Raw genomic sequence first — 20,492 nt, 5'->3', positions numbered from 1 at the left:
TTTGGTGTTTGGTCTGAGGACAAGACAAAGGTGGAGGATCTCATGCGAAATCCATCACACTTACAAGTCCTATATGCCATTACACGGATGGCCCAGACCAGACCAGACCAGACCAGAATATACCAGACGGAACCGGTTATCTGAGCCAACACCAGCTGGGACAGACCGCATCGAGAGGGTCTTCATTCAACGTCACCTGGTGCCCTCGGCGAGTGGGCGAGTAAAGTTATTAGCACGGGGCGGTAGGATCGATGGATAGAATAGATCTGTCCGAGGCCTACGCAGACGAAGACAAATGAACTCACGACCTTAATGAAGAATATCTAGTAGTCCTCGTCTTCGTCCTCTGCTTTCTTCTCCAGATCCTACCGGGCGCCATCCTATATACTCCATCCTCTCTCAGCCTTGTCCTTTTAATCCCCGGTTCTCCTACATATGTAGGTATCTTATTTGAAACCCGGTTCTCCCATCTATGTGAAACCGCCTTTCCCCTACTAATACCTTGCTTGGACTACAACCACAGTCATCTGCAATACCATAGTGGACCTGGTTCAGGCTTCCTTGTCAATGCCCTCTGCAAAGGCAGAGTCTATCCTTTGGCGGCAATGGGATGGAGGAAAATGAAAAGAGGGGAAAACCAATTGAAGCTCGATTAACTCTGCATGTGGCATTCGGGCATATCAAAGGCTCACGAGTCTCAGCTGTCACATAGATAACAGCATACATATCCAAGCTCCACGTGTCTTTCTTGCTGTTGATCTAGTGCCCTCGCTTGAACCCTGTATTGTTGTTGTTGTTGTTGTTGTTGTTGTTGTTGTTGTTACGAAATATCTGACTTCCACTGTCTTGCTGCTTCTGCGCTCGCAGTATTTTCCGCCTGCCTGCCTCCTTCATCGTTTCCTCCCTTTAGGTTGATGGCTGCAGCTGGCCCGCTCATCATGACAGACTCCCATCAACGCCTTCTGTTCCCAATACCACAATGAGATCCGACCTTCTTGTTCGATCCTTTGCTGGATATGAAGCACTGTAAATCTCACGGCTCTCCGATCCCGGACCATCCTTTCAAGCACTCCGAACGCCGTAACGCCCATTTTCATTGCATCAATCCGATCTCATCACACATTCTTCAAACCCTAGAACCTGGTACCCGGCACAAATATAAATAAGACACTTAACGCCACTGCCGCCGCCGCAAACATCAAGAATGCAATGGTAGCTCGAGTCAGAAGCAGTCGACGTACAAACGGCTCCCTGACGCGCGACCAGTTCATCCACGTGTATTCACTAAATCCCAGGTAAGCGGCAACGATGTCGAGTTTGTACTGGTAGGAGACGAGGAAGTAGCAGCCGATTGTGAAGGGAAAGATAAGCTAAAGTTTTCGGTCAGTGTGAGACGACGATGACATTGAGGGGGAGTCCTTACCCAGCAGCGAGTAGCCCTCGACCTATCTCTCAGAATCATGTAATAACCCGCCCAAAACCCGGCCATCAAGCTTGCCAGACCAATAGCCAGCCTGATCAACACACTCAATGGGACCAGGTTTCCCAAAGCTTTGGCCTGCAAAAAACCTGGAAATGCATCCCTTTCCATCGCTTGAAAGACGTAGTCCTTAGCGTCGTCAAATACCTCTGGATCATCTCGTCCTTCTTCTTCAATCGCTCGAATAATCCTATTCAGCATTGTGTCTGGCAGAACAATTTCTCGCTCCGATCCAGGCAGCACAAAAGTGTAGAGGATCTTCTCCGCACTGGCTTTAATGTCGGCCCTAGCGACACTATGCCCAGGAGAATTTGAATCTGTCCGCACTTCAGGGGTGGGATAGGTGGGTTGAGGTAGTTCTGAAGGAGACGGGCGGTCGCCGGAGGGTCGATTGATGTTTCTTGAATGCGCAGATCCCATGCTGTGTGCAGGGGAGTGATCGGTGGCACCACCGGCGCCTCCTTCTCCTCTGCTCCGGGGTGGTCTGGCGCCTGCAGTGGCGGCGGCGGCGGCGGCGGCTCCGTTGTCTGATCTTAGGATGGCAGACACCCTTGATTCCTGGCCACTCCTTCTCTCCGCTCCTTCACCCAATTCAAACTGTTCAAGCAACGCCGAGGACCTTTTGCTGGTAGTCTTTTCCATCTCGGGCGTGTCGACGAGCATCGAACGGCGCAGTTCTCGAACGTAGTGGCGGCATAAGGACATGTGTTGGGATACATCGAGCCTGTTGAATAAGTCAATCTTGATCCAAGCCTTCGGTTGAAAGAGAAAACAAACCAGAAGTCCAGGTAGTCCACGGAGCGTTGTTGATCGCGCATGTAAATGTAGAACGAGAACAGATCGACTGGAGCTAGAGTCCTTCTTCCCAGAACCTCCATTAAAGTGGGCAGTCGGTTGCGGACTTCGACATCCTCCCCCCGGCTCGCCGGTTTTGCCATTGCGTTTGTGGTGTTCCTGCGCGCAACGGAGTCCGTGTCTTTCAGGGTATAAAAGGAGGCGCGAATTTGTTGACGTGGGAGGGTTTTATTGCAGCCACCGCACTCTGAACTGATCGGCGAACCTCGTCTCGGTGGGGATTACGGTGTGAAGTAGAGGTGAGATGGAAGTGACGTGAGGTGCTAGTGACTGAGTTGCTAGTTGCGAGTGGCAGGCTGGTGGGCCTGGGTTTACATGGTGAACATGGCGGGTCAAGAGACAGTAGCGAGCGTATCGAAGAGTATTCGGCGAGCGGGAGAAGTGGTGTTTGTAGAGATACAGAAAGAGCGTGTCGTCTTTGTCTGGTCTGGTCGGAGTGAGGTCGAGAGCGGTGGTCGGTGGTTTCTGGCCAAAAGCAAGGAACAGGGCAGGGAGAGCGCAGGGAGCAACATGTGGCAGGGGGACCTGGAATTGGACGCGGCTGGGGCAACCTCCTTGTGTGCAGTAATTGGCTCCATTGAGCTCCGACAATCTGCAGGTCCCCAGACTCTCTCTTCCTCTCATCCTTCCCCTGTTCTGCCAGCCACACAACTAGGTATTACCTACCAAGTTGTAATTAGCACATGCCGCACTGGCGGTTCGTCATCTAACTACGAGATACTTCCGCGTCCCTCGGATTTTGCCAATCTTCTAGTTAGCACCCATCGTCATGGCCAATGCGAACTCCCCTTGTGTGCCATTATTTCCCATTCCGTGTCTCAGTGGATCAGCCTGATCAAACGCCAGTGATGCAGTTTGGGTATCATATCGTATGCAAGAAAAAGAAGGCTAAGTCGGTATTCCATGTAATCGTCCACTCCTCGCCGCCAACTCCCCAAGGGAAAATGCCATCCACAAAGCCACAATGCTATGGTACCAACACCAAGTCTTATGCGGGTCCTTTACAGAATGCGTCGAAGACAACGTCGTTATTCCGCCAGGTGCTGGAAAGATATGTCAGTATATCCGAGCTCCAAATCATTGTCAGAACACAACTACTCACCGACCATTCGGGGATATTCTTGATCTGTTGCCACATGAACTTTTCCAGCTTGTTGGCGCTTTTAGCATACGGTGTGGTTTCGTTGTTGTAGCGTCGACAGTTGTCGAATATGAGTTTGGCATCCTTGATGAAGTCTTCTGGTCTGGGGTACAGATCGTTCTGCAGTCGTTCCTCCATTGTCGACAGGTCCATTGGCTCTTTGATGACCTCATAGTAGTCAGGCACCTCGTCTTTATTGACAGGCTGTGCAAATGGCCAGGCGGCTGTATGATTCTGCATGTCGTTGAGCAAGTGGAGGAGCTGATTATAGTTCGGGCCGTGTCGAGGTTGTCGGGAAAGTTCATCCATGGAAGGAGACCATCCCGACTCTTTGATCGCCGGAATCGACATGGGATCTATCTCGACGATGCCATTCTTCCACTGCGCCGGAGGAGGATGAACGATGTGGGACTTGCTCACTGCTCGAATCTTGGCCATGACCGCCTCTTTTTGCTTCTGAAGCATTCGGGGAGCCTGCAGATAGCGGATCCGGGGCAACATGCTGCATTGCATGATTGTGCCGCCTTCGTAATCTTTGATATACCCCATCCAAATCGACTTCTCCAAAGTGATCTCTTTGGTGAAACCCTGCTTCTTAAAGTAACCAATCGCATAATTGTCGGCGTAGGTCAGAAAATACATAATCGGCGAAGTAGCTTTGACATAATCTTTCAAGTGCGCCATCAGATGAGCACCGTACCCCTTGACCTGCTGATCCGACGAAATCGCGCAGAAGACAATCTCAGCAAACCTCCGCGAGTTGAAGGGCCGGTATGTGATACCTCCAACCACCTCGAGCGGCTGCTTGATGATGGCCATGGATAGATGCGTTTTATCGTACACTAGCCGAGCGATGTAGTCCTTGGGCATTTTCGGCAATTGTTTCTGAAAGATACATTTCAACCCGGTCAATATGATGTTGCTCTCCCTCGAATTGTCGTTGTTGACCACCCTGAACTCAATAAATCCTTGTTTCTCTTCGACCACAGCCGGTTTGTCGGGAAAGTCGACGGGTGTGGGGGTAATGAGAGGTTCTGTGTCGGACTGTTTAGAGAAGAGATTAGTCTCGGTTGTCTTCAATGCAGGACGCCCAGTATGAGAATAATGGCATGGGACCCCGGAATCTTCGAGGCATGAGAGAGATATTGTTGAGTCTGAATCCGTAGAGATATTTGATCGAAAGCGATATAAATTATCATCGGGCGGAAAGATCCCCGCCTGGGGAGGGTTGAAAGGCATGAGGACGGAGATTCGGGGTCAGAGATGAATTTACCTCTTCATGCTTAACACCGTCCTCCAGTACTGGCGATTCCGTTCTTGCTTTTTTGGAGCGAGAGGAGGCCGCATCTTCTGACGCCTTCCTCTTTGTATCTGCGTTGTGAAGAGTCAGTAAGAATGCCCATGTTATTCTGCCGCACCCAAGGATTCTCACGTTCACCATTTACAGGCGCCATCGCGGCACTTTGATCTCATGGATATTTTGAACAATGCGTTATATAACACGTCGCAAGCGTGTGAAAGGACGTCGCCGCAGTCAAGACTTGTTGATCAGCCTAGAGCCTCGGAGTTGAGAGGCGCAAGAGGCGATTTCAGCGGTGGTGCAAGACACCGCAACGATGATTACCGCAACAAGACTAGCGCATTATCTCGGAAAAGTTGCTGGTTATGGCCGTTGCTGCAGTCGCGTCGTCTTGCGACTAAACATTTGGAGACCACCTTGCAACTGCGGACCTCTCCTCGATATGAAATCCACCAGGTCGACCGCTTGAACTTGTATTCGACGGTCTTGTTATCCACATCAATGTCGCTGTACGAAGTGTGGCAAGCAGCCGCAGGCAGCGCTTTCCAGCCTACGGTTGGTAAGGAAAGCCAATTGAACGTAGGATTGTTTCTTCTGCTCATTGGTGAGACTCCGCAAGCACCGGCTCTCGGACTCATATTGACTTATGTATTCAGGACTGATATTCACTGGACTCTTCGCCCTGAACAAGTCTCCTCTCTCAATACCTATTTTCGGCATCCCTGCCTCACTGGCATTTGGGTACGTGCAGGCAAAAGACCATGGAGCTTGACACGAATATATTGACACATGTATAGTTTCGGGGCCGTCTACGCGATCTGCGGATTTGGTGTCTATGTCTAAGATTCTGTCGACGATCTGTGCCTCCGCATCCGTCTATTTGCGTCTGCGTCCACTGGAGCTCGTCTGGTCAACAGGCTCAAGCTCCTGAAAAATGGCTGGCTCCCCCATTTTCACGGCAATGTCAACATCTGCTAGGCAATTGTACCTGTTGCTTCGGTGCATTGCTTTTTCGCAGCGGGCAGATGTGCAGATCACCCACCAAGGGATCAAATTCTCCGTCGAGGAAGCGCGAGTCGTTCAAGGCCTAACCTTTCTCGACAAAGCACTGTTCTCGTCGTATAATCTGAGGCTTAACGAGGAGGACCATTCGTTGCCCACATTTTCAGTCTCAATTGTTGCTCTCCTTGAAACACTCCAGATCTTTGGTATCGCTGAAGCCACTTCCTCGGCTCGCAATCCCTATGGTGGATTTTCATCCTCATTTGGGAACGCTTTCAACACTCCGGCTCTGGCGCTCGGAGGAACATGTCGGATTTCGTATCAAGAGGCTGGTGCACCGCTTACCATCACAATTCAAGAAGGATCGGTCACCACAACATGTGAGATGAACACGTACGTGGCTCATGACGACTATGGAGACGATGGTGGTATTCCCCTTGACCGGAACGCGCTGTGTTTGAAAGCAATTATGCAGAGTGCTTGGCTAAATGATGCCGTCGGAGAGCTCTCGGGCACCAATCCATCTGTTCTTGTAATCAATGCTTCGAGTCGCTCTGCCCCGTTTTTCTCATTGGAGGGCGAAGGAGGGCCGTTCGGTGATAGCACTGTGGACTTTATGCCCGAATCAAAGAACGATCCCACCCCCCACGGACCTAAGTCAAAGAAGCAACCCCTGGTCACAGAAACATTTTCAGTCATTCCACCATCTGGAAGCCACGGCCGGATTTGCCAGAAATACAAGTTCGACATGATCAAGAGAGCAGGACGGGCCATGGCCTTGGCCAGTAAAGTCAGCATTCGTCAAGATCAACAGGGAGTACTCAGCTTGCAGTTCATGATTGAGCTGGGTGATGGTGCTAACGTTGGCCCACGTCGAGATGACACTGTCTCCGTCAATGCACCGCCTACCCCCGGCAGTGTTGCCTTTGTCGATTTTAGATTTGTTCCGCTCCTGGATGATGAGGAGACTGAAAGCAATGCTGAGCTTGAAGATGAGACATCCGAGGAGCTGGACCTGGAGCCAAATAACGAGAGCCCCTAGTGGATACTACTTTCAAATGCCATGGTCATCACTCTCACTGTCACTTCCACTTTCAATTTCGCTTCCTTTTCAAAATACCTTCGGAACCTACATTTCAACCTCTTCCCCCGATAAATAACTCAGGAAGAGTGCACCAGTCTCCTCTTTGACCGCCTCTCTCAACAGCGATGACGTTTACACTTTTCTGGGATACATCGTCCTTTGGCCCCTAGTATTCACCGGTTCACTCGCCCTTTCTACACTTCTGAATTTGGAGGTTGTAGATATTTGAAGACGTGACAGCGGCACATGCCTCTCATAAGCCTGCTTTAGACTCTCCGCTTGCTGTCATTGGTCTGATAACTGAAACTTCAGCGCTCACCTGCGTCGATTCGACTTCTCTTATTGATCACCGAGATCCATTTCAATAGCGACAACATGTCAAGGCAAAAAAGACCTAGGGCCTGGATCGCTGGATTCTAAGTCCAGACTACCATCTTAGGCTAATATGCTCCTATAGATGGTTAGTCACGGTGCTATCACGGTGCGAGTGGGCTGGTTGCTGCTTTACTAAGCGTATTCGGAGTTCGATGACGCCGCCACAGGACCGGCCAGATGACCGCGCCGATGTCCAACACTCGCCTCGCCGCCTGAAAAGCATATTTTTACAGACGTCATCTGGCGGACCCCAATATAAACCAAGGTCAATGGTCAAGATGCTTGACCTGACCTGCTTTTCGTCCATCACCATCATCCCGCGTCAACATCAATCACAATGGTCGACCCCGGCGACGAGGACGCCAGAATGGAGCGCATAGCCTCCAACAACCCAGCCATGACCATCCCCGCCAGCCAGATGGTCTCGCGGCCGGATTTCAACCGCCTGCGTTCACGAAGCAGTACACAACAAACCCGTCGACCTGTTAGAAGATCTGACCCGTCGGGAGACACAGAGTCCATTACCACCATCTCAAAATCCACATCACCAGAAGCAATACTTCCGCCCTCCAAGTACGACGTTGGCTGGCGTCGCGTGGTGCGGAACTTTTCGCCGTCCTGGTTCAGCGTGACCATGGGGACGGGCATTTGCTCTCTGTTGCTGATCACGATCCCCTTCAAGGCCGCGTGGCTATACTGGCTCTCGGTGGTGTTCTTCGTCCTCAACAGCATCCTCTTCGCCCTGTCCTTCACCGCCTCTTTCCTCCGATACACGCTCTACCCGGAGATCTGGGCCGTCATGATCGCCGACCCTACGAATTCGTTGTTCCTGGGCACCATCCCCATGGGCTTCGCCACCTTGGTCGAGAGCTGGATTTTCCTGTGTTGCCCCTACTGGGGTTATTGGAGCGTGTGGGTCGCGTGGATTTGTTGGATGGTTGATTCTGTGGTCGCCGTGATCGTGACGGTGTCTCTGCCATTTCTGCTGATGAGTCAACGCGACTCGCAGGGCTTGGAGAGGATCACGGCGGCACAGCTGTTGCCGATTGCAAGTACTATTGTTGCCTCCGGGGCTGGTAAGTACTGATCACCTCTCCTGCTGATCGCCCTCGGCCGAGCCGGTCGTTCTATTTGAAAGGAGAAGGAATAGGTGCTGACGAATATCTCTAGGAAGTGAGATCGCCGAACTGCTCGATTCCCCCGACCACGCCTTGGGTACCTTGATAACTTCATATGTCATGTGGGGTATGGGTAAGTGCCCTTTGGAAACCCTGGCCGCCATAACCAGCGGTGCAGAGAATTCCCCTCTCACTTCCTCGTCTACCTGGATCCTGTTCAGTTGCTAACGAAACGACCAGCAACCCCTCTCGCGATCACAGTGTTGGTAATGTACTACCAGCGTCTGGCCTTGCACAAGCTCCCCCCACGCGAGGTCGTCGTCTCCTCATTTCTCCCCTTGGGACCTCTAGGCATGGGTGGATACACGATCATGTATCTGGGTAAGGTGTCCCGGCTCGTATTCCCCCGTGTGCACTTCTTCCACAATCTCCCGGTGGCAGGCGACGTCGCCTACGTCCTCGGCTTCTTCGTGGCGCTGATAATGTGGGGGTTCGGTCTGTGTTGGCTCGTCTTCGCCCTCGCGACCATCTACTCCACGCGTCCGTTTCCCTTTAATATGGGTTGGTGGGGATTTACGTTCCCCTTGGGCGTGTACGCAATCTCAACCATGACCTTTGGAGTCGAGATGCCGAGCATGTTCTTCAAGGTGCTAGGCACGGTCTTCAGCATCGCGGTAATCTTGCTTTGGTGCGTCGTGGCTACGGGTACGGCTAAGGGCGCTTGGGCCGGACAGTTGTTCTACGCTCCGTGCTTGAAGAATTTGCCCCCTCCGAAGGACGGAGCCGAAGAGGGCGGAAAGAAAGATGAGGAGCGGATGGTGGACAAGGGAAAACTGCCCAAGAATTGAACAATGAAGACCATCCTACACAACTCGTGCCCCCTTAGATTTACCGGGAAACCTGTCTGAGAAGGGATTGAGGTGGGGACTCCAGCCTTGCACGATGGGAACGGGGACAACAACCATGTCGTCGGGATGGATATCTTGACGCTTTTGCTTGCACTCACTACCACACCTTATTCTTCAGCAAACAAACGCCTTCCCATTCATCCATCCATCCACCAGTGCGGACCTGACCTGGCAGCCGAATCAAGAACTAAAGGCAAGGACGCCAAAGCTTCTCAAGCACGATTCGCTTGTGTTTCTTGGTGCTGGATTCGGCTGAAGAGGAACGCTGTCGATGCCTCTATCATAGGACCTCGCACTCCGTGCTTTGGTTGATCGTGTGGTCTTCCAGCATGAAATGTTGGGTCAAAGAAATTTCAACACAGTACAGTGCAGTCGCAGTGTGGTTTCGCGTAATTACGATCGACGAACGGGCCCGGTTCACGAACCGCCTAATGTATCTATCAACGAGGGCGAAGGCCGAAACTAGAATCGACGAAGCAAGCCGCAAGCCTCTACTTGTGACACTTTATCCGAACGATTCCAGCACATATAAGCAGAAGTGCCTAACGAAGCCAGATCGACAACACACGGAACACGATATGACACGACGTCGTTCTCGCCCACAAGGAGCTCTCGGCGATCGTCAATCAGTTCGCCTATCAGGCATTTACGGAGTACAAGGCGTGCCCATGTCCTCCTTTTCTCCTTTTCCTCTTCCTCTTCGCTCTTTCCCCTTTTCTCCGTCTGGGGCGGACCAGTCAGCCAGCCAATTTATCCTCAATGGCCCAAAGCATCATAGAAGGCCTGGTACAGGGCGCACCGCTGATCGACCACGTCCGTCTGGTTTCGATTCAGCACGGTGAGGTTCGCTCCCTTGGCGTCCGGCCCGTCCTCGACGCGCACGCCTCCGCCCAACATGCCCATAGCAGCGGGAACTTGGGGCCAAGGGGGCGTGGAAGAAGAAGAGGAATTATAGTACGGATCCTTTGCGAAGTCGGCCCAGACCTTCTGTACATATCTACTCAACCGGCGCTGGAACGCCGTGGCGTTTGTGGCGGGATACGTTCCCATCACGATGCCGATCTCGCTCGAGTGATAGACGCCCGCGTCCGGGAAGAGGTTTGTGTTGGCGAAGCTCGCGTTGTAGTAGTACCGGTAGCTGGGGATGCCGACCTGGGCCGTCTCCAGGTGGACCAGACGCGCTGGGCACTGGAATATCACGTCCGTGTACACGGCGCCGAGCTGTTCGAGCTGGTTGCCAAAACCCACGCCGGCCGGACCGATGGGATACGCGGCCAGCAAGCTCGAGACCTGCTGGTCCGTGGCCGTGGGGAAGAGCCCCCGGATGAACGAGGCCGAGTCGTTTGCTGTCACCGAGTACAGACGGCCCTCATCGGCGTTGGTGCCGCCTAGGATCGGCACGCGGGCGATTTTGGACTTCTGCGGCGTGGAGCTCAGACGGTTTGAGCGCGCAGTGTCGGCGCTTGTCACGTTGTCAAAGACCGGGATCCACGGCATCCTGTTCATCTCGTTGTATGTCTTGATGGTGGCCGCCGGTATGGAGCGCATGCATGCTAGAATATCTGTGGCGGAGGAACAGTTCATTGCTGCCACGAGGGTGTTCCAGGAAGCGAACGGGTCTGCCGGGCGACCTCGAACGGTTGCGGTGCCGGATTCCATGATTGCTGCGCGGAAGGATAGTGGTTTGGGCGGCTGGGTGATCAGAGCGTCGACGCTGCGATTAACGGATGCTTGTCAATAAGAGCGAATTCTTCCCAGATTTGAGCGCTAGTCGAGGTTGTACGCGGCGGACAGACCCACGGATATTGCCTCCTCTGGGTGTGAGACTTACCTTTCAGCACCAGCACTCTCCCCAAAAATCGTAACTTTCCCAGGATCTCCCCCGAACGCAGCAATGTTGCGCTGCACCCAATCAAGCGCGAAACGTTGGTCTAGCCATCTGTGTTTTTTGGTTATCAGAAGAGGTCAGAAGCAGGGTTTTGACGAGATGGGACTGACCCCGGATTATTCTCTGTGATGGGTATTTGAGGAGACGCAGGAAATCCAAACACGTTTGTGCGATAGTTGACAACGACGACCACGACATCCTGACTAGCAGCCAAATTTGACCCATCGTAAAGCCTTTGGGAATTCGAGCCATAAAGCAGCCCGCCTCCGTACAACCACACCATGACTGCTTTTGGCTGTGGTTTTTCCTTACCTTTGGGAAGCGGAGCGTAAACGCACAAGTTCAGACAGTCTTCACTTTCGCCCGCAGGGGGAGGAGGTGTATTAAACCACTGCAGGATCAAATTGCGACGGGATAACGGGTAGTTGAACTGCTGCACACATGCTGGTCCATACTTCGATGCGGAAAATGGAGCTGTCCACGGAGCTGGTCGCTGAGGAGCACCCCATCGAACAGGAGGTGCGGCGAAGGGAATACCCAAGAACGCGTTCAACTGGAGTCCAGAGGTGTTGTCTGTTTTGGTGATGCCAACCACAACCCCAGAGTCGATCTTAACAGTGGGACGGGGATTGTTTGTGGAGGTTGGATTGCCAATGACAGCCAAAGGGCAGGCAACAAGAGTGAGAAATATGACGAGGAGAGAAGTCATACTGGCCATGTTTGCAGAGGAAAGAGGTAGTGACCAGTGTTACCTTACCTTGAGTCTTCGGCTGCATGGTATATATAGACCCAGTCCTGCTCCTTGTGTCCTTACGATGATTTTGCCCATTTCTCGCAGCTTGAATTTCTGGTGTTTGAAGCTCCACCGCATGTCCGGTGGAACGGTATGGACGAAGGCAGTGCTGCATCCTTTGAAGAGGTGCCGAACCAGAATCATGCGGGGTGCAGAGAATCAACGGCTAGTCTTCTTGGCTTCCAGCAGACTTACCTAGTAGCAGTATAGAGCGCAATGAAGACAACGTCAGAATAGGGAAGTCTCCAGGTTCCTATGTAACCTGTCCGCCGGGGCCTGCCATTGAAGAACGGACTCGCCAAGTCGCTTGGAGGAAGAGGAGAAGCCTGTTATAAACGGTCTCGTTGGAGATATATGCCGAAGGACACGCTATGACGAAAACTGTATCCTGGCTTGCAGCAATGCTGGGTGAGTCGAATCCGTTGCTTGCTCCTATATAAAATCGGCGATTAATTAACCTGCATCGGGAGCTCCTGCCGAGGCGGCCTCGGTATTCGTTGGATTTCTAGACGCTCTTGTTCCCGTCTGAAGTGCACTTGAGGGGACGTCACGCACACCACTTGGACTTTGAGACCATTCGGAGATTTTTGTTCCGGATCTGTATATCAGGTTTGTCTTTGTGGATTGAAACTGGGAATATAGACCTAGTCACACTCCCCCAGTTGGGTGCGTGGGGTCAATCCATTTCACACCCTCTGGGTTTTCCGCCGGTACGACATCTGGCAAGTTGACTGCAATGGCCTCGCCGTCGCTTCTCATCAACACGCACTCCAGCTCTTCGTCCTCCTTCGCATTGATCTCTTGATGTGGGACGTAAGGAGGCACGTATATGAAATCTCCTGGCCCAGCCTCTGCAGTATATTCCAATCTCTCACCCCATCGCATTCGTGCCTTGCCTTTCACGACGTAGATGACGCTTTCCAGATGGCCGTGGTGATGGGCACCAGTTTTGGCATTTGGGTGAATCTTGACGGTTCCGGCCCACAGTTTTTGAGCGCCCACTCGCGCAGTGGTTATAGCAGCGGCGCGATTCATCCCTGGTGTCTGAGCAGTGTTGGTGTCAAGGCTGTCTCCAGGAATGACCCGGACACCGCTCTCTTTCCATCCATCTGGTGGTTGATCGCTCGAGGAGGTTGCTTGAAAAAGATGAGCAGGTCCAGAATGAGAATGGTCGTGATCATGTGAATGATGGTGAGAATGGGAGTGGGAGTGATGCTCGGACATCTCCACGACTTTAGTTCTTCTATGTTTTCCCTTGGGATGATTTTTCTCGTGGCTTGACTGTCAAATGGTCTTTGGAATGGCCTTGAGTCTCCTCAACCTACTCCTCACACCTTTGATGGATCAGAGGCGATATTTTAGCGGGGAGAATTGTTGCCAAATATGCTTTGCAATGGAGACCCTTCTGTACGATCACCTGAGATTTGGAGGAGCAAGAGTTTGGTCTGATGTTATACCGAGGGCCGATGTCGCCATAATTCCGCGTCTTGTGCTGTGTAAACCACAGTACCCGCAAGAGTTTGTACGGTTCTGCATACGAGTGAAGTGCAACCGCGGGAAACTGCCAGGTCCAGCCATCATCTGAAGCCTCGCTTTTCCCTCCCACAGCTTGGTGTGCTTCTGCTTGTGCCTATGTAGCTTGCAACAGGGTGTGGAATTTCGAGTTGGCATTCCTGACTTCCTTCCGAGAGACAACCTAGGTCTGACGCAAAGATGTCTCTTCGTCCGCTGTCACGTACAGCCCTCCCTGCTCTCACGAGCCTGATCGGCTCCGGAGGTTTCATCATCGGCTTATGGAGCTTCATATCTCCTGCATCAGCTGCGACGGCCTTTGGGGGATATATGGCTCGAGTATTGGAGGCGACAGCCAGCTCAAAGGCCGATAGTGGTATGATATACATCTACCCTCATGGCATCCGCAACCTCGTCCAAGGACTATCGGTCCTGGCTCTTACAGTATATTGGCAATTTAGTCGACGGTGTCAGAGCTCTCCCGTAGCACGAGTGACTGTTCAAAGATGCCTGGGTATTGTCATCACTGCGAACGCGTTGACGCCGATGGTGGATGCGTGGGTGAATCTGCGGGCCGTACAGAACGGCGAAGAGGGAGATTTGGATAGGAATGCTGCTCGATTACACGCGATGAGGTTTGTTTTTTGGGCGGTAGGAGGTCTCTGGTGCTTACTTGGATAAAGGTGTACGGGTCGATCTGCTCTCTCATCATTTCTGTGTCTGTGAGAACGTCGGCTCGCACACTGTGGTGATGGTTGTCCGGTTGGTGTGCTGCGGGTTTGTGCTCATCGGACTCTCACCTCAGTTCCAAACATGTTCCCGTTTCCTGTACAGCATGCTTAGTCTTTGTAGCAGTGTTTTCTCTCGAGTCCTAGCTGACGGAAATGCTGCGGTGGAAGAGAGGAGAGATACGCTGACCTAGCAGATTGTGCCTGATGGCTTTGTCACACCAGACCTAAGTGAGGCTGTGGCTCATGCACTGGGGGATGTTAAAGAGCAACAAGAACGGGCTGGTAGCGGTGAGAGGGACCTCAAGAATTAGAGGCAGAGGCGAAAGCGAAGGCAGTGACGACATAACACAACAACACGACAAGTTTCGAACTCAACACCATCACATTACCATCACTCACTGCCTGCCCGCAACCAAACTCTGCACTACTAAGCACCAACTCTTCTCCAGAGTCGAGCATAAAGCTCAAGCGACGATGAAAAGCTTTCCGAGTCCAACCTAGACAAACACAGCAGGGTGTAGTAAGCAAGACCAGAGCCAGAGCAACGGGGACAGGGAGATTACTTGATGAACTTGACGAAAATGAACAATCTGAACTGAGGACCCGGCCTTAAACCAGGCACTCCAACCACCCGCCTCCACCCCAGGTTACCTGGCCAGGATCTCGTGTGACCAGAGCCAAGAGAAAGGGGAATAGTGCACACACTCCCTGCTGGACTGAAGGCGCCTCACTGTTTGCCGGACTCACCTTGGGCAACTCGAGGGAAGGAAAAGAACAAGAAAAAGTGTAGCTTTCACAAGAATTCACAGAGTCGAGGGGGTTACTATACTTTGGGATCGAGTGCTGCTCTTGGCGAGAGTTGAGCTGGGAAGAGGGAGAGCAGTGAAGATTGGGATAGTGAATCACTCTTGAACGCTCCTGAAGGGGCCACGCATCGGACTGATTGATTGATGGCGCAGCTGGATCAGAAGTGAAGTGGTTGATTGATCCAAAGGCTGGACGAGGTCTAAAGATTCCTTGATCCCACAGACTCGTCAGGAAAATCTGCATCTTAATCACTCTGCGGCCCTGTGCTGGAGCTTGACGCAGAGCAAGCATCAATATGACTTTTGTACAGGCAGTGCAGGAAGAGCTAACATGGTGAATTGAACTCGAACAGGCCCTCCAACGGATTTCGGCTCCATAGCACAAGCAAAATGGCATTCTCGTTTGCCGCCGTCATATCCCGCCTAGACCCATATACTATCTCCGCAATTCGTCACATTGAAGTCGCATCCTAGCCCTGCCTCCTCTCCCAGAGCCCGCAGCTGCCCCAGAATCACGTCCCCTGGTGCTGGACCATCCATCAATGTATCTTTCACATGAATAATATGTACCGTAACTCCCTTGAGAGGTTCCGGAAGCTTTTCCCGCTGGTAGTTGGCCGAACCAGATAGGGAAGACGAGCTGTGGTGAGTGTGCGCCGTCGAGGTTGTTGCTGTGGTGAGCGCGGGACGACTCGAAGATTGCACAGGCCAAGTTGCTGAGTCTGCTTGGAAGGTGACGTTGCGGCCGCGCCCTGGAGTGGGTGGAGCAGCTCCGTATTCAGTTTCTCGCGGTTCGTGGGAGACTTTTCTACGAGTGGATGAGATAGACCTGTTTCCCACGTACCCAATAGGCATAGGTTGTGGCGAAGGCAGGCTGTCAGAACTGGCGCGCCCGACTTCCGGCGTGATGGTCAAATCACCATTCACCGGCCTTTTGCGCTTGCGTTTCAGTTCCGATGGTGTCGGCGGTTGTCTCATCAACAGATCTGGTACCGATGAAGCTCCAATGGTCCGACCAGATGCTGATTCATCCAGAGCTGTGTCAGTGGCTGCGCCGTCGACGGATGTCTTCTGTTTTCGCCGATTGCTGACACAATTGGCCAGAAAGGTGAGTTCTGCAACCAGATGTCTTGGGCAGAGGTGACCATAAAGATCCTCATTGCGTACGCTGTCATCATACGAACACTCGATGAAGATCCCTTTGAGCATTCCATTGGCAACTTTACCGGCCGCGTCGTCCCAGACTATGTGGTTTCGAGGCGACAAACTGACCGAGTCGGGTTCGACGTCGCCGAAGATGAGCAACTCGTTGCCTGTCACATCATTGCGAATGAAGAATGCCGAACTTGAGACCGGCTCAAACAAATGGCAGTTTTCGAGAAGGTTCGAGGTCAGAGGTCCGCCGGGCGTTGCAGGACCAGCAGACATCTGAACTGGCCCAGGAGGATAGGCACCAGCATTTTGTGACTGTTGCTGCGCGACCGCGGCGAAATAGCCATGATCGTCCGATATCCGAGACAGTCTCCTAGACGGGAAGTTGTATTCGGAGGGGTACCCGAACGTATCACTATGTTGATAGGATACGCTGTGTGCCCTTCTGTGGCATTTCCCGTGGCTGACACTCCAGCACTTTGTGGCCAACCCGTCGCAGACATTGACATAACCTCGAGATTCGCCGAGTCCTAGGCGAGGATTGCCGCCTTCAATCAGCCGTCTATAGGTTACGAAGCCAACACCATTCCCTTCGTCTGACAAGTTTGGCCAAAGCCAGTCATTGAATATGTGGTTCTTGATAGCTTCGATGGTGGATGGTAAAGCTACAATCGCTTTCGCCTCTCTACCATATTCGAGCGCTGGAGTGTTGATTGCCATGCCAGAAAGATGGTCCAGATGCGGATGCGTGATGAGAAAGCCATGGAGGATTTCGCGGAAGATGTAGAGTGCGTTTGCCTTCGCACTGATGTTTGGAAAGCGAAGGCCGGCAAATGGCCCCTTCTCCAACAGTTTCGAGTATCCCTTAGCTGGCAGCTTTTCAGACATCAATGGCATTTGCCTCTCTAGGATGCGGATCATGCTGGACAAGTGCGCTCCAGCATCCACTGCAATCATGGAGTTCTTGCGCCATTCCGACTGGGGTGCCCTCACCAATAGTCCTGTGATGTTGTCTTCGCGAGGTCCGCCTGTAGATCCCTGAGCCGATGGTCAGCTGCTGAGGCATTCTTCAAGTCAAGTCTAGTGGTTCCTGCGCCCGGCGAACGGGTAAGATATCGCGCACCACAGGGCCCCAGGAAATGTGAGAAGGATATAACCTTACTTACCAGGACTATCACTTGGAAAGATGCGTCTTCTTTGTTACCCAGCTCGCGAGGCTCCGGGCCTGCGTCGTGTGAGGCATGGCTTCCTCGCATCGAGCCTTGTGACTTTCCCGTGCTGTACAGGTCTTTGTTCAATTGTTTGTTCCGTCCCGCTCTTGAGCCGCTGTGGCTCGCTCCACAATCCCTTTGTTCTCTGTGCGCAAACTCCCGGGATTTCGGTCTGGTCTGGGGTTGAATGGGGGTTTCGGGAGAGGTCTCGGGTGGCTGCTTCGAACAGGGGCCGAAATTGTGGGCAAATAGGTGGAGTGACGATGAATATGAGCTGGACCAGCTGAGGAAGATAGGTTCCTGGCTCTCTGCGTATGTTGAGTTGTCAATTACTTGAGGGAAATCTCACTGCATGTAGCTGCATCGAGAAGGTTGCAAGCGTTGGAATGTGAAGCAGCAACCCCCAACGCAGGCATTTTCTAGGTATGTTCCCAGGTCGGATGGTCTTCGAGATCGCAGGATCAATGTAGTAATGATAAGGAGAAACGGATGTTGCAATCCGGAAACGAACGATGTGCCAAAGCCAAAAGGAGAAAAAGCATGTTCATTCAGCTTTCGCCGTCTGCAACCCGCGTTCTGGTGAGAGACAAACATTCATGGGAGGCCGCCATGCTGCGTCATTCTTGTATGTAGCTTTGGTGGCTTGTGTTTGGGGTACGCCAGAGAGCGGTATGGACTTTGCAGCACTCAGCTGCCCCCAGGGACTCATGGGGCCAGTGGGTGCTGGCACGAACTGCATACGAGCCAACAGCAGGAGGCCTCAACGGTCTGCAGATCCCTAACAAGCAGGCATAACCTGTCGATTGGCCAGGGGGAGGTTGGGAAGGGAACCCAGCATGGTCTACTCGGTACTCGGTAGCCAGAAGTTTCTGCATGACAGATTTCTTTCATAATCGCGCATTCAATTCCTAGGCGTCGCCTTTGGTTCCCCAGTTCGACGTAAGTAGGACCAATAGCACCTATAGTATCCACATCTACTCCGTACAGGTGCATATCTTCTTTCATAAGCAGACCCCATTCGATAGAATGTCAGCTCTAGGCGCAGAACGTTCACTCTGAACCAACCCGAGCCACGCAACAGAATAGGAAGGCAAAGTCGGATTTACGCTCATGGTCGTAAAGGATATTTTATTTCATGCTCAGGGGTATCTCGTCATGTATGGCTGGGTCCTGCCGCTTCGCCCACAGCAGCATCGTAGGTGGGAATAGGTGGTCCTCCTGTCCGATCACGCAACAACTCCTGCCGTTCATCTTCATCGCCGTCACCGCTCGTCCTTCGACTTCCCGGGGGACTGCTATACTCGGGAGGTGGGATGATCTGTTGTCCAGCAGGTGTATTCTCCACAGGCTGATTCTGGATATCTCCCATGTCCAGAAGTGCGTTGCCCTGGCTCGGCAGATCCTGTGACGATATATGCGCCAGTTGCGCCAATGATATATCCGTGGCTGACCGGACGGGCCCCGGGTTACCAGCTGGGAGGCCGAGTCTTGCCAAACCACTCCGTGTCCTCGAGTGTCCGGGTTCATATGTCGACTGCCGCGTTCCTTCTCTTCCCGTCTCAAGCAGGATGCTACCTTGCTCGCTACCATAAGGAGGAGGTGGTGCAAGGCTTCCCGTCATTGGTGCTAACCCCCATTTTTTGACATTTGCCTCGATAAACACAAACCCCATCTGGCCAAAATTCACATGAACGTGGCAGGGTCCATTTGCACCTACAGTTGGGAAGAAGTTCTGAGTCTTGAGATTGTGCGCAATCTCATCTAGTTTTTTCCCGTTGCGTGTGAAAAATATGCTTCCGGTTCGAGGTCGATATCCTACCCCGATCACATCTCCTTGCACATAAGGGGGACCATACGTGCTCGCGGAAAACGGTTGGTTATAGCGTCGATGTCCCGTGGAAAGATAAGCAACCGATGTTTTATGAAAACCTGATAAGTCAGCATACAAAGTCATCCGCTCTCGCAAAAGGCGATGGACTTACCCGGTAATCGAAACAGAGGGTACGGTTTCGTGGTCATTCCAATGCTGATCAGGCTATTCTCGGGCTTGTCGTAGATCTTGGCCTCCCAGTAGTACACTTCGTTCTGCTTAGGCACCGGAAGATTGCTTTGTACACTGCATTCTGAATCGAAAAACTCGATTTCGGTTCTCGCTTCGACAAAGCAGTTGGCGATTTCTAGTTCTGGCTCGAACTCCCACGCAGACACACCTTTTTCCTGGATAGCCAGGAACTGCGACAGCGATATATCAGTTTGAACGGATTCTGGGGGATTCGCTTGTACAAATGCTGTGTCGCCGTTAGAACCCGAGTGAGGGCGACTGACTTGTGATGTGATTGACCCGTACCTTTGGCCCTCAAATACTCCGTCCTTTGCAACTCGTCCATTGTCTCCAAGGCCTCGGCCTCTTCCTGCGCAAAGGCTTGCTCATCGTCGAACTCACCGGGCCGGCCTATACGATCTAACAGAATGCGGCCTCGAGAGGTATATTTGAAGAAAAAGAAGATGGCAAGAACAAGTACTGCGACGCCGGCCGAACCAAACGCAGATAATAACCCGATAAGGATGCCACGGCCTGTTGCGCCGCCATCACTGATATTTATGACAATCGAGGTAGGTGAGCCGTCGGGATGGGGTCTGAAGGGAAGTGGATGACCTTCCTGCCAGCCATTGTGGTCGGCGAAAGAAGGTGAGGAGGAAACGGAAGTCGGATCGGAGGATAATGACGAGGGAGACGGATAAAGGGATGTTTCAAAGGTCATCGTGAGTTTGTCATGTTGTAGCAGGTCACCGCCAGGACGCATCGCTCAAAGGATGAGCTCAACGATGGAAGGAGAGAAGGAAGAGGAGAAGTAAGAAGACGTCAAGAGGTGGCGAGATGGTGATGTGTGGCAGCGGATGAGCGAAGAAGCCAGGGCGAAATGGCGCAGGCGGGGATGCGGTTAGACTAATCGATCGAACAGACCGCGGGCTTGTTGGGGTCACTCGTTGTGAACAGAGTTGTATTTGGCCGTCAATCAATAGGACAAATAAATGCGATCAAGTGTAATGCCTCCAAGAGGACGAGATACACAATACCACCATCTTTGGGTCGGGCCAAGATGTCTACTTGTATGGATTGATTTTAAGGGACGAA

At 52.4% G+C, this 20,492-nt stretch overlaps 10 protein-coding genes across 10 annotated transcripts; 4 read left to right on the top strand and 6 right to left on the bottom strand.

The window, feature by feature from the left end:
* Positions 1-1,133: 1,133 nt before the first annotated feature.
* Positions 1,134-2,418, bottom strand: Z519_12590 (uncharacterized protein; the record flags this gene model as incomplete). Its single annotated transcript, XM_016770295.1, has 3 exons — positions 1,134-1,370; positions 1,424-2,204; positions 2,258-2,418. 3 exons carry the CDS (start codon positions 2,416-2,418, stop codon positions 1,134-1,136), a joined length of 1,179 nt encoding a protein of 392 aa, XP_016613473.1.
* A 945-nt stretch (positions 2,419-3,363) lies between these two features.
* On the bottom strand, positions 3,364-4,715 carry Z519_12589 (uncharacterized protein; the record flags this gene model as incomplete). The annotated part of the gene is made up of 2 exons (XM_016770294.1): positions 3,364-3,378; positions 3,438-4,715. 2 exons carry the CDS (start codon positions 4,713-4,715, stop codon positions 3,364-3,366), a joined length of 1,293 nt encoding a protein of 430 aa, XP_016613472.1.
* A 232-nt stretch (positions 4,716-4,947) lies between these two features.
* On the top strand, positions 4,948-5,619 carry Z519_12588 (uncharacterized protein; the record flags this gene model as incomplete). The annotated part of the gene is made up of 3 exons (XM_016770293.1): positions 4,948-5,380; positions 5,433-5,517; positions 5,574-5,619. 3 exons carry the CDS (start codon positions 4,948-4,950, stop codon positions 5,617-5,619), a joined length of 564 nt encoding a protein of 187 aa, XP_016613471.1.
* Positions 5,620-5,710: 91 nt separating this feature from the next.
* Z519_12587 (uncharacterized protein) lies at positions 5,711-6,820 on the top strand (the record flags this gene model as incomplete). Its single annotated transcript, XM_016770292.1, has 1 exon — positions 5,711-6,820. The coding sequence occupies one exon, from the start codon at positions 5,711-5,713 to the stop codon at positions 6,818-6,820; it is 1,110 nt and encodes a 369-aa protein (XP_016613470.1).
* A 754-nt stretch (positions 6,821-7,574) lies between these two features.
* On the top strand, positions 7,575-9,203 carry Z519_12586 (uncharacterized protein; the record flags this gene model as incomplete). The annotated part of the gene is made up of 3 exons (XM_016770291.1): positions 7,575-8,313; positions 8,408-8,488; positions 8,596-9,203. The coding sequence occupies 3 exons, from the start codon at positions 7,575-7,577 to the stop codon at positions 9,201-9,203; spliced, it is 1,428 nt and encodes a 475-aa protein (XP_016613469.1).
* An 816-nt stretch (positions 9,204-10,019) lies between these two features.
* Z519_12585 (uncharacterized protein) lies at positions 10,020-11,869 on the bottom strand (the record flags this gene model as incomplete). The annotated part of the gene is made up of 3 exons (XM_016770290.1): positions 10,020-10,977; positions 11,095-11,202; positions 11,262-11,869. 3 exons carry the CDS (start codon positions 11,867-11,869, stop codon positions 10,020-10,022), a joined length of 1,674 nt encoding a protein of 557 aa, XP_016613468.1.
* Positions 11,870-12,592: 723 nt separating this feature from the next.
* On the bottom strand, positions 12,593-13,168 carry Z519_12584 (uncharacterized protein; the record flags this gene model as incomplete). The annotated part of the gene is made up of 1 exon (XM_016770289.1): positions 12,593-13,168. The coding sequence occupies one exon, from the start codon at positions 13,166-13,168 to the stop codon at positions 12,593-12,595; it is 576 nt and encodes a 191-aa protein (XP_016613467.1).
* A 489-nt stretch (positions 13,169-13,657) lies between these two features.
* Z519_12583 (uncharacterized protein) lies at positions 13,658-14,137 on the top strand (the record flags this gene model as incomplete). Its single annotated transcript, XM_016770288.1, has 1 exon — positions 13,658-14,137. The coding sequence occupies one exon, from the start codon at positions 13,658-13,660 to the stop codon at positions 14,135-14,137; it is 480 nt and encodes a 159-aa protein (XP_016613466.1).
* A 1,279-nt stretch (positions 14,138-15,416) lies between these two features.
* On the bottom strand, positions 15,417-17,401 carry Z519_12582 (uncharacterized protein; the record flags this gene model as incomplete). Its single annotated transcript, XM_016770287.1, has 2 exons — positions 15,417-17,183; positions 17,312-17,401. 2 exons carry the CDS (start codon positions 17,399-17,401, stop codon positions 15,417-15,419), a joined length of 1,857 nt encoding a protein of 618 aa, XP_016613465.1.
* A 1,108-nt stretch (positions 17,402-18,509) lies between these two features.
* Positions 18,510-20,160, bottom strand: Z519_12581 (uncharacterized protein; the record flags this gene model as incomplete). Its single annotated transcript, XM_016770286.1, has 3 exons — positions 18,510-19,285; positions 19,339-19,644; positions 19,704-20,160. 3 exons carry the CDS (start codon positions 20,158-20,160, stop codon positions 18,510-18,512), a joined length of 1,539 nt encoding a protein of 512 aa, XP_016613464.1.
* Between the last annotated feature and the right edge of the window lie 332 nt (positions 20,161-20,492).

The sequence above is a fragment of the Cladophialophora bantiana genome (genome assembly GCF_000835475.1).
Source record: "Cladophialophora bantiana CBS 173.52 unplaced genomic scaffold supercont1.31, whole genome shotgun sequence".
NCBI lineage: Eukaryota > Fungi > Ascomycota > Eurotiomycetes > Chaetothyriales > Herpotrichiellaceae > Cladophialophora > Cladophialophora bantiana.
This window is presented reverse-complemented; position numbering and strand designations above follow the sequence as displayed.